Genomic DNA, 12125 nt, shown 5'->3' with positions numbered 1-12125 from the left:
ATGAAAGTCGTATTTAGTCGTTTTTGTCAATAACTCATGTTGTTTATCTATGAGGTTCTTAAAGGTATTTATACTAGGTGCAACGTTTGATATTGTTTGTTAATTTGTTCCAATAATTTGTTACTCTGTTACTGAATGTAAGCTTTCTGAAATTTGTTCTGGAATATTGTTGAAATATTTTGTCTGTACTGACTGTTTCCTGCAGTGTCTACCTTTGGAGTACAAAAAAAAAAGAAAAAAAAAGCATGCTTTGTTCACATCGTCAAACCCATTAAATATTTTGTACGTCTGTATCAAGTCCCCTCTTACTCTTCTTGCTTTAAGTGATGGTAGTTGTAAGTAATTAATTTAGTCTTTCTTGATATCAATAATCTTTTTATGCTATAGATCAGCTTTGTCGCTCTTCTTTGAACCCGTTCTATGGCTTGCGACTGCTTTATTTGCGTTGGGTACCATACAGTGTTTCCATATTCCAGGATAGGTCTAACTAATGTTTTATGTAACCGTCAGAAAGTAACATTATCTATAAATGTAAAAAAAACAAACAAAAAACCCTGCCACCCTGAGATATATGTTTACAGGTCAATAAATGGTCTGCCGCTGTCTGTGTCTCACTCTGTGCCCCCCCCCCCCTCCCCCCTCTCTTTGTCTCTTTCTCTCCTCTCTCCCCCCCCCCCTCTCTCTCTCTCTCCCTCCTCTCTCTCTGGCTCTCTCTCGATGTCGCAGCGGCCATTGAATCAGGTCAAAGAGAGATGGCCGATGAACCAAACAAACGTGTCCAGTTGCAAGAGACAATGAAGCAAAACCAAGAACACGTATATTGAATTACTGACGTGACCATGAATCGATTCGAGTTTCAATTTCATGGACTGAGGCGTCCGAGTCAGAGTGTGTGGAGTGATCCCTAAACGCTACACCTACATAAAACAACGACGACAACAACAACAACAACAACAGAACAAAGAACGTCATGTTTGAAGAGAAAAAGACTCCTTAACCTTCACTGAGTACAAGTCAGACGCACGTTGAAACAGTTTTTGTCATTGACCACTGTCGTCGGAAGGACGGACATTCAGGGTCACTTTAACAAATCAGTCAACTGGTGGACGGGCGCAATAGCCGAGTGGTTAAAGCGTTGGACTTTCAATCTGAGGATCCTTGGTTCGAATCTCGGTAACGGCGCCTGGTCAACATATGTGCAGACCTGCTTGTGCCTGAATCCCCTTTACGTGTATACGCAAGCAGAAGATCAAATACGCACGTTAATCAAAGATCCTGTAATCGATGTCAGCGTTCGGTTGGTTATGGAAACAAGAACATACCCAGCATGCACTGCACCCCCGAAAATGAAGCATGGCTGCATACATGGCGGTAAAACCGGTCATGCACGTAAAAGCCCACTCGTGTACATACGGGTGAACGTAGGAGTTGCGGCCCACGAACGAAGAAGAAAGAGAAGAAGAAGGAGGAGAATCAACTGTTGCCTTTCAGTTTAAAAACAAAAACTAAAATAAAACCCTCCAAAAATCCACCTAAGGTGGAATGGCCCACTGGGGGTATTGTCCATCTCGGAGAGAATCGACTTGAATTGAACTGAATGCATTTTATTTTCTGAGGGTAATGGACTAAGTAAGCGAGACAATGCTTTTCAGTTTTTATCCAGCCTTCGAAGGGGGGGACAATAAAATACAGACAGGCTGAGAGAGAGAGAGAGAGAGAGAGAGAGAGAGAGAGAGAGAGAGAGAAAATTCTTTATTTTACATCCAGTCCCCGCCCTCAAACAGGTTCTACACTACACTACAGAGAGAGAGAGAGAGAGAGAGAGAGACAGGGAGAGAGAGAGAGAGAGAGGAGGCGGAGAAGTAGGGAGCTGTATATAACTTAAACTGACACCACCTGAACGACAACACATTAGAGAGAGAGAGGGGGGGGGAGAGAGAGGGAGAGAGGGGGAGAGAGAGAGAGAGGAGGCGGAGAAGTAGGGAGCTGTATATAACTTAAACTGACACCACCTGAACGACAACACATTAGAGAGAGAGGGAGAGAGAGAGAGAGAGATAGAGCAGGAGGAGGAGGCGGAGAAGTAGGGAGCTGTATATAACTTAAACTGACACCACCAGAACGACAACACATTATAATGCGGGCGGAACCATTCCTCCCCTTCCCCCCCACCACACCACGCCCCGCCCCTCCACCCCCAACACACACCTCCCGTATGGAGTGTGGGCAAGGAGGGTGCTGTCGACTGAGAGGTGATCCGGACAGGGGAACACACACAAAGACAAACACGAATAAATCATGTATTGTACTGCCTGGCTGTCATGTCAAGTTTACTTTAACTGAGATACGATGAGACCAACACCTGGTGGTGGTGGTGTGTCCATCGAGATCGATGATGACCATCGTTGTCATCCAGATGGGGGATGGGGGGAGGGTGGTGGTGGGGTGGGGGGAAGGATGCTCATGAGTCTATCTGTGAGTGCGCAGATGGCTGTATAGTCCAATCTGCGCACGAAATGTTCGCTGACAGTTGGGGCAGACAAAGACAGGCATATCATTGTCAGGGAGCTTGTTTGCCCGTGACTTTCTGGCCTGCCTCTTCTGAACAGCTGCAGCAGTCCTACTGGCCTCGCACAACTTGGCGCCTTTGTGCACAGCAGCGCGCCATTTGTTACGGTCCACTGCAGATTCCTCCCAGGAGTCAGGGTTGATATCAAACGCTTTCAGAGAGACCTTCAGAGTATCTCTGAAGCGCTTCTTCTGACCTCCGTGTGATCTCTTCCCTTGTTGCAGCTCGCCATAGAAGAGCCTTTTGGGCAGCCGATGGTCTGGCATGCGCGCCACGTGTCCAGCCCAGCGAAGCTGGGACTGCATCAGGATGGTGAAGATGCTGGGAAGGGTGGCTTCTGCGAGCACCTCTGTGTCTGGGGTCCTGTCTTGCCACTTGATGTTCAGTAGCTTCCTGAGGCATGTTGTGTGGAAGTGGTTCAGCTTCTTGGCATGTCGTTGGTACACTGTCCAAGTTTCGCAGCCGTACAGTAGTGTGGGGAGAACTACTGCTCTGTAGACCTTTAGCTTGGTCTCAAGACTAATGCCTCTTCTGTTCCAGACATTTGCATTGAGTCTACCAAAAGTTGCACTTGCTCTTGCAATCCTGACATTCACTTCATCGTCGATGGTCGCATTTCGTGACAGTGTGCTGCCAAGGTATGTGAACCGCTCCACCGCACTGAGTCTCTGACCGTTGACTGTGATGTTGGGCTCAACGTAGGGTTTCCCTGGGGCTGGCTGATGGAGAACTTCAGTTTTCCTCGTGCTGATGGTAAGGCCGAAGTTCCTGCTGGCAGTGGCAAACTTGTTGACGCTGAGTTGCATGTCAGCTTCAGATCCAGCGTTGAGGGCACAGTCATCAGCAAACAAAAAGTCTCTGATGATGTCTGTCATGACCTTCGTTTTTGCTTGAAGCCTTCTGAGGTTAAACAGCTTGCCATCTGTTCGGTACTTTAGGCCAATTCCAACATCGCCATCTCTGAAGGCATCAGTAAGCATTGCAGAGAACATGAGGCTGAACAGCGTTGGAGCCAGGACGCAGCCTTGCTTGACACCATTTGTGACAGGAAAAGGAGCAGATGTTTCACCATTGTCCTGGACTCGAGCCTGCATGCCTTCATGGAATTGGCTGACCAAGGAAATAAATTTCCGAGGGCATCCGTACTTGGCCATGATCTTCCACAGTCCCTCTCTACTCACGGTGTCAAAGGCCTTAGTGAGGTCGACATAGGTGGAGAACAGATCAGCATTTTGCTCCTGACATTTCTCTTGCAGCTGCCTTGCAGCAAACACCATGTCGGTGGTTCCGCGCTCTTTCCGGAATCCACATTGGCTCTCAGGCAAATGACCTTGGTCAAGGTGTGCTGTGAGGCGGTTTAGTAGGATCCTGGCAAGTATCTTGCCTGCGATGGAGAGGAGGGAAATGCCCCGATGGTTATCACAGGCTTGCCGGTTCCCCTTTCGCTTGTACAAGTGAATGATAGATGCATCTTTGAAATCCTGGGGGATCGTCTCTTCTTTCCACATGAGTGAGTACAGCTGATGAAGCTTCTCAGTCAGCACAGTGCCTCCATCCTTGTAGACCTCTGCTGGTATGGAGTCTGAGCCAGGTGCTTTGCCACTGGATAGCAGACGGATTGCTTTCTGGGTCTCAAGAAGTGTTGGCGGATCGTCCAGTGCTTCGTTGGTGGGGACTTGTGGGAGACGGTCTATGGCTTCATCATTTATGGAGGAAGGGCGATTTAAGACACTGTTGAAATGCTCAGCCCATCGTTCGAGAATGTTCTCCTTCTCGGTGATCAAGGTATCCCCATCTGCACTGAGGAGGGGGGATGATCCTGAGGATGTGGGGCCGTAGACTTCTTTTAAGGCATCATAGAACCTCTTCATATCGTGCCTGTCAGCATATCCCTGGATCTCATCAGCTTTGTCACTCAGCCACTTATCCTGCATCTGGCGTAACTTTTGCTGAACAGTCCTGCGGATGGCATTGTACGCATCCTTTTTTGATGTGGACTTTGGGTTGCTCAGGTGGGCTTGATGCAGACGGCGTTTCTCATCCAGAAGCTGCTTGATTTCATCACAGTTTTCATCAAACCAGTCTTTGTGCTTTCTGATCATGGGTCCCAGGGTCTCTGAAGCTGTACTATAGATCAGCTCACGCAGGGTCCTCCAGTCAGACTCCACATTCTGGTTGTTCAGAGAGGCGGATTCCAGACGATCTTCCAGCAGCTCCACAAAGGATTGTTTGATGGTGATGTTTTTCAGCTTAGCGATGTTGAGCCGTTTTGGAGCCTTCTGGCCTTGGGGGCGTCTCTTTGGCTGGATTCGAATATTCAGCTTCGAGACTACAAGGCGATGGTCTGTCCAACACTCGGCGCCGCACATGGTCTTTGTTACACGTACATCTTGCCTATCCCTTTTCCTGACGATGACATAATCGATGAGATGCCAATGCTTTGAGCGAGGGTGCATCCATGACGTCCTGTTACGGGTAGGGAGGCAGAAAACTGTGTTGGTTATCAGCAGTTCGTGCTCTGCACATGTCTGAAGCAAAAGCAATCCATTTGGGTTGCAGTGGCCCACACCATGCTTTCCAATCACTCCATCCCAGGAGATGTAGTCAGAGCCAACTCTAGCATTGAAGTCCCCAAGAATGATGAGCTTGTCTGCTTTAGGGATGGCAGCAATGACAGAGTGAAGGTCCTCGTAGAACTTCGCCTTCACTTCATCCGGGTTGGTCATGGTTGGGGCGTAGGCACTGACAATGGTGAGGTGCTTCTGGCCAGTGGGAGTTTCATGGTCATAAGCCTATCGTTGACTCCCTTTGGGATTCCAGCTAGCTTGCTGACAAGTGCTGTTTTTACTGCAAAACCAACACCAGCCTCACGTCGCTCTTCGCTTCCTCGTCCACTCCAGAAGAAGGTGTAACCAGATCCCCGTTCACAGAGCTCGCCTTCGCCTGCAAGCCGAGTCTCACTCAAGGCTGCGATGTCGATATTGTATCTGGCGAGTTCGGATGCAACTAGTGCTGTTCTCCTTTGGGGTCTGTCTGCGTTATCTCTGTCCAGGAGAGTCCTTATGTTCCAAGCACCAATGGTGAGAGGAACGATCCTTGTTTTTTTCTTTTCTTTCTCTTTGTTTCGACCGCTGATGTAGGGTCCCCGCCAGCCGCGGTATGCTGGCCAGGGTGATATGGAGCAGGCAATTTTTAGGGCACCTTTTCTAGCCCCTTCCTCATGCTAGGGAGGTGAGCAGTGCATTCCTAAAGAGGGCTGCTCAGACGCTCAGACGGCTGCCGAGCTCCATCGCTGCTCCTGTCGACGAAGAACGACCCTATGGCCTGAGCCGCCTGCGTGCAGGTCTGCGGCTGCGACTGCCAGTGTACCCACACCTGTCGTTTCGTCGCTCGCCTGTCGCCACAGGACTTGGGGGTGATGAAATGATGAAGGATGAAAGGTCATTTTGGATGACTGATGACTTGCGCGATGAGTTTGTTTAAAGTGAAGAGGAGTTGCGCAACGTCGACCTCACTCTCTCGTCCGGGTCCACCAATTTCCAGTGGCAAGACTAAGTCGAGACGACTGGAGGATGAGCACGTTTGCAGTGGATGACCAAGATATCCTTTCGGTGTCTCATCTTGCTCTCTGCACTCCACAGTGCGTTGCTGTAACCGCCTTCCTCTCCGTTGAACCGATAGGTTTCTTCCGCAGATTCTGCCGGATCCAGACTTCGCATGCATGGGTAGACACACCCCGGGGGCCAACTGCGTGTGGCATGCACACAGCACGGTGGAGCTAGATGGCCGTCGGTGGCTCTCCTGAGCCGACGCCCTTTTATGGATCTCCATAAGGGTGTCTAGCCACCCGCCTCACCAGTCCCAGAAGGGAGTGGTGGGAGTGCCGGTTTAGTCGTCGGCAACCCGACCCTGAACAGGTTGTACTGGATTACAGGTTACCAGTAGCAGATCTAATGACCTGACCTGACTAAAAGACCAACACATACGTGTCTCTGAGTTAGTAAACGTTAAAAACACTGTTGCTGCTTGTTCCACCCCCACCCCCCCCCCCCTCTCCTCCCTCCCTCCCCCCTCCTTCCATTCAACGCTCCTCCTCTTGCACCCCGACCTCCCACACTCCATGCCCCCCCCCCCACCCCACACACACACCCACCTCACCTCTTCTCGAATAGCTGAGAGATAAAGAGAGGAAAAGATCGTGGGGGTCACTGGACAGATCCTCCCTACAGTCTTCTTCCTCCTCCTCCTCCCCCTCTTCGTCCTCCTCCCCCTCCTCCTCCTCCTCCTCCCCCTCGTCCCCCTCCCCCTCCTCCTCCTCCTTTTCCTCGTCAGTCTGTTGATGCGAAAAAAAAGAGAGAGAGAGAGAGAGAGAGAGAGAAAAGAGGGTGTCTTCTGCTATACAGAGGTCTCTGATTATTTATTTATTTATTTTCCTTATATCCTTGTCCCGACCAGGTGGGGGTGATAATCAGGGAGATAAGACAGATATGAAGTCCTGTTCCCACCCCCACCCACCCCCACTCCTGATCTAGTCAGGTGTGGTGGTGAATCGGAAATGATAACGTAGGCATCCACCTTTTTTTTTCTTTTCTTTCTTTCTTTTTCTTCTTACTTTTTTTTTTATTTGCCTGACCGAGATAACTTTGTTAACGTAGACATTCCTTCTCTTTTTTTTTCTTTTTTTTTGCTGGCCCAAAAAGATGTATGTGTCGATAAGACGCGATCGTACTATCGTACTCTCATTGTTTTGTTTTTTGTTTGTTTCTCCCCCTTCACTCCCCCCCCCCTCTCTCTTTCTTTCTCCCTCCCTCCTGACCTCATTGAGGCAAAGTGTGTCGGTGACTGGAGAACTGAACACTGAGATATATGTTTGCATCACTATACTATTTAGTTATTGTCTATGATAGAGAGGGGCAAGGGGGAGGACACGGAGAGTGCAGAGTTAAAACTCTCTCCATACGAACGGCGAAAGAGACGCACGCACACACGCACGCATATTTTCATGTCACACAACCTGAAAACGTCAGTCCCACAGTATTCGAACAAGTATTGCATGGACGAAGCATTATCCCAGTGTTTTGATTACCTGTACCAAAACCTAAACCCGATTCAGCTTTCAATTATATTCAAGTTTTAATTTGTCTTTCTGATGGCCCTGTTCTGATATATGGTTTACGACTGTAGGATGACGGTCATCCTTTTTGTTTACACCGACTTTAACTCTCTCCATACGAACGGCGAAAGAGACGACGTTAACAGCGTTTCACCCCAATTATCATCATCAAAATATTGCAAGCGGAAGGCTCTTATACTGAAGGCGTGAATGTTGACAAAGAATACCACAGTTCTGACGACGGAAGCTAAATGTTGGGTCATTCAGACACCCACTGGACATCCGAGGGGTCTGTGTAGAGGAGAAGAGAGGACTGGCCGTACTGAGTGAGTTAAAGCCTGAACCGGACTATAAATGGCGGGCGATTTGAATCAAGCCAGTTTCTCACCAGAGTCTGACACTGTGACGTCGGTGAAGGTTCATTCAAAATAAAAGCCTAATAAAGCTACGGTTTGGCTTCATTTATGGCAGAGAGCGAGATTTGCCTAGCAGCTTCCAATCTAGACCTGAATTGACTTTGGAAAGTACAAAATGTGTCAGCTACACGTAATACAAAATTTGAATGCAGAGAAAAGGGGCGGAGCTAGAGCCGTTTGTGTTTGCGCTAGACGTGTCTGTCAGATAAAAATAGCACCAGCACGTGGTACTGTCCGGTGAGAATTGGAAAGCATGCAGACAGCCCCTCGACGTTGGCAACCGTAAACGACCACATTGTTTGTAAAACATGCAAACGGAGAGAAATATGACGATCTACTAACCTTTCACCACCACATGTGACCCATGTAGGGAAGGTCGTCTGGATTTGGATACAAGTCCTGGATAGGCTCTAGTGCGCATGCGCAACCGAAACCTTGCTCTCGGGAGTTAAGACTTTAAGTCGGGATGACTGGTATCAGGGGCCTGATGACTGTAATGCCAAGTGTGTGTACACATGCTTTTAGCAATGCAGGCTCGTAAGATAAACAGTTGTTTTTTTGGGTTTTTTTTTGACACATGCATTTATTTTACCCAACACATTACAAACAAACGCATTCGTATGCTCGCACCCTCCCTCTTCCAACCTCTTCTCGCCCCTCCCCACGCGCCCGCCCCCCGTCCCCCGTCCCCCCCCTCCCCCCCCACACACACAGCCCCACCCCCTACACACAGGTACACTGTAAATGTGTAATATGTATGTATGTATATATAGTAGTCGTGTCCGACTATGACCATCAGAACAGCAGAGGAGGCAACTGTTGTCCCAATATCTGGGCTAGAACTTGATTCTAGTGGAGAGTGTCTTGCCCACCAAGTTACATCTATACTCTCTCGGCCAAGAGGGTTTTTTTTTTTTTTAAGGACAGTCGGCTTTGGGATGGGTTCCCAAAGGCCAGCTAGCCCTCCAAGGCTGCAGCACTAAAAAGCCAGTGCAGTCTTGCCTCCTAGTTTGAGAGTCATGGTCCTTCACAAAAGACTAAGCTGTAAACGACTTGTCACTCTTTAATAATAGGTTTTTTCAGTGACGATGAAAAATGGCACCAAAGCATTTTACTGCATCCACCCCCCCCCCCCTGCCCCCCCCCTACCCCCCACCCACCCACCCCCGCTTCTTTCTTCAAGTAGGCTTTTTGTGCGAATGTGTGTTTTCACCCTATTTGTTTTTTATCGGCAGCAGTACCCCATTTTCAGAGTTCTTTGCCTCCAAGTTTGTGTGTGCGTGTGAGTATGTGTGTGTTGTGTGGTGTGTGTGTGTGTGTGTGTGTGTGTGTGTGTGTGTGTGTGTGTTATAGCGTGGTGTGTGTGGTATGGCGTGGTGTGTGTTGTGTGTGTGTGTGTGTGTGTGTGTGTTGTGTGGTGTGTGTGTGTGTTGTGTGTTGTGTGTTGTGTTCTGTGTGTGTGTGTGTGTGTGTGTGTGTTGTGTGGTGTGTGTGTGTGTGTGTGGTATGGCGTGGTGTGTGTGTGTGTGTTGTGTGTGTGGTGTGTGTGTGTGTTGTGTGTTGTGTGTGTGTGTGTGTTGTGTGGTGTGTGTGTTTGTGTGTGTGTGTGTGTGTGTGTGTGTGTGTGTATGCGCGCGCACGTACCTGCGTGCGTGCGTGTGGTAACAACCCATCAAACGCTGACGTGGATTCGGGGATTGTGACGTTGATGTTTTATAAGAAACACATTAGTCAACAAGATAATAGAGACTATAGAGACAGAACAGGGGGCTGTAGATGTGTTTTGACGGACAGAGAGAGAGGGGGGGGGGGGTGGGAGAGTTTTAGAACTGAACTGGTAGGGAATGTTCAGACAGAACCCCCCCCTTCCACGCACCCCCACCCCCACCCCTTCCACGCACCCCCCTCCCCACCTCCTCCCCCCCCCAAAAAAAAAGGTCAGTCTGTCTCCCCGACTAAGCTATTACTGTCGTCAGTAGGGGGGCTCAGTGAGGTGTTGTCCTTAGTACGTTAAATCAGAACAGGCACTACCGAACACCACCAGAGTGACTCAGCAGCAGTGCCGGGTTTCCTCTGGTGTGTGGCCTCCTGGCGACCTAACTTTGATGCCGGGTTCTCTGTGGTGGACTGCCGGCACTGTGACTGCGACAGACGAACCCGGGGGTGTGTGGCCGCGTGTATAGGGGTACCTAGGAATGGAATGAGCGGCGTGGATGCAATGCCACTGAAACGGTGCAGACGACAGGGAAGCTGCAAAATAAAATAAAATAAAATAAAATAGATAAATAAATAGGGGTCAGGTGTTTTCGAGAGGCCGTTCGTTTATTCATTTATAGTCTGTTCATCTAAGATGTTGATATTAGACTAAAAAAATAAATGATATCATTATTATTGTTATTATTCGGATTATTATCATTTCTGTCATGATGATGATGATTGTTATCATTGATTAGAAATCATCATTTCTGTATATTCAAATGAAAAAGGGGGTGGTTGAGGTGGAGGAGGGGGGCGGGAGGGTGGCGGGGTGGGGGGGGGGGGGGGGGCGATGGGGAGAGGACTGAGGAAGGAAAAGAGAGAGAGAATGTGGAAAAGATAAGAGTTCTTCTTCTTCTTCTTCTGCGTTCGTGGGCTGCAACTCCCACGTTCACTCGCATGTACACGAGTGGGCTTTAACGTGTATGACCGTTTTTACCCCGCCATGTAGGCAAACCATACTCCGTTTTCGGGGGGTGATAAGAGTACAAACTGTAAAAAAAAAAAAAAAATTCAAGTGAAAAACCTGAACTGGGGATCGGGAAGGAACGTTGACGTCAGTGGTGTTGGGGGCCTTCCCCTTGCTGCAGATCGTGGGCATGATCAAGGATCTGGAGAAGCAGCAGGACGACTACGAGCGGCTGACCACGGCCCTGCTGGAGTGGATCCGCCGCAAGATCACCACCCTCAACGACCGCAACTTCCCCAACTCCCTGGAGGGCATCCAGAAGGAGCTGCTCCACTTCAAGGAGTACATGACCGTGGAGAAGCCTCCCAAGTCTGTGCTGGGTTTTTTGTTTTGTGTGTGTGTGTGTGTACTGTGCGTGCGCGCGCGCGTGTGTGTGTGTGTGTGTGATTTTGGTGTGTGTCTGTGTGTGTGTGATTTTGGTGTGTGTGTGTGTGAGAGAGAGAGAGAGAGAGCAGGAGGGGGAGTGGAGGAGAGTGTACGTGTGGTGTGGGTGGGTATCAGATGGGTGGGGGTGGTGTGTGTGTGTGTGTGGGGGGGGGGGGCGGGGTAAGGTGTGTGTGTGTGTGTGATTTTGGTGTGTGTGTGTGTGTGTGTGTGTGTGTGCAGGATGGGGAGTGGAGGGGGGTGTATGTATGGTGTAGTTGGGTATCAGCTGGGGGTGGTGTGTGTGTGTGGTGGGGGTGGGGGGTGGGGGTACCAGGTGTGTGTGTGTGTGCGTGTGTGTGTGTGCATGCAGGAGGGGGAAAGGTTGTGTGTGTGCTTTGGTGTGATATGGTGTGTGTGTGTGTGTGTGTGCACGTGCGTGCGTGTGCGAGCGCACATGTGTCTTTGTGTGTTTGTGTTTGTGCATGCATGCATTTGTGTTTGTGTGTGCATGCGCACGTGTGTTCACACACACATACGTATGCGTGCATGCATTTGCAGCGTGTGTGTGTGTGTGTGTGTGTGTGTGTGTGTGTGTGTAGACTGTGCATGGACACACGCGCGCACACGTGCATTTCACACACACACACACACACACACACACACACACACACACACACAGCCCACCCAACCCAACCCAACCCAACCCACCAACACACCTGTCCACCCTCTGACGCAGGTACCGTGAGCGTGGCAACATCGAGGCCCAGTACTTCAGCATCCAGGCCAGGCTGAAGGCCAACGGGCAGAAGGTGTACACGCCTCCCGAGGGCAAGCTGATCCACGACATCGAGAGTGCCTGGACCACCCTGGAGAAGTGCGAGCACGGCCGAGAGGTGGCCCTGAAGGATGAGCTGATCAGGTAGCTGGGACGAAAAA

At 49.7% G+C, this 12125-nt stretch overlaps 1 protein-coding gene across 1 annotated transcript in view; it reads left to right on the top strand.

The window, feature by feature from the left end:
• Positions 1-12125, top strand: part of LOC143280888 (spectrin beta chain, non-erythrocytic 5-like) — a 355560-nt gene that overhangs the window by 130313 nt on the left and 213122 nt on the right. The window contains exons 9-10 of the mRNA XM_076585640.1: positions 10945-11132; positions 11926-12108. Of these exons, the coding sequence (XP_076441755.1) occupies positions 10945-11132; positions 11926-12108 (371 nt within the window). The remainder of the gene's footprint in view (positions 1-10944; positions 11133-11925; positions 12109-12125) is intronic.

Source organism: Babylonia areolata, chromosome 4 (genome assembly GCF_041734735.1).
Source record: "Babylonia areolata isolate BAREFJ2019XMU chromosome 4, ASM4173473v1, whole genome shotgun sequence".
NCBI classification, from domain to species: Eukaryota; Metazoa; Mollusca; class Gastropoda; order Neogastropoda; family Buccinidae; genus Babylonia; species Babylonia areolata.
Note: the sequence above shows the minus strand (reverse complement) of the source record. Positions and strands in the feature narration are given on the sequence as shown.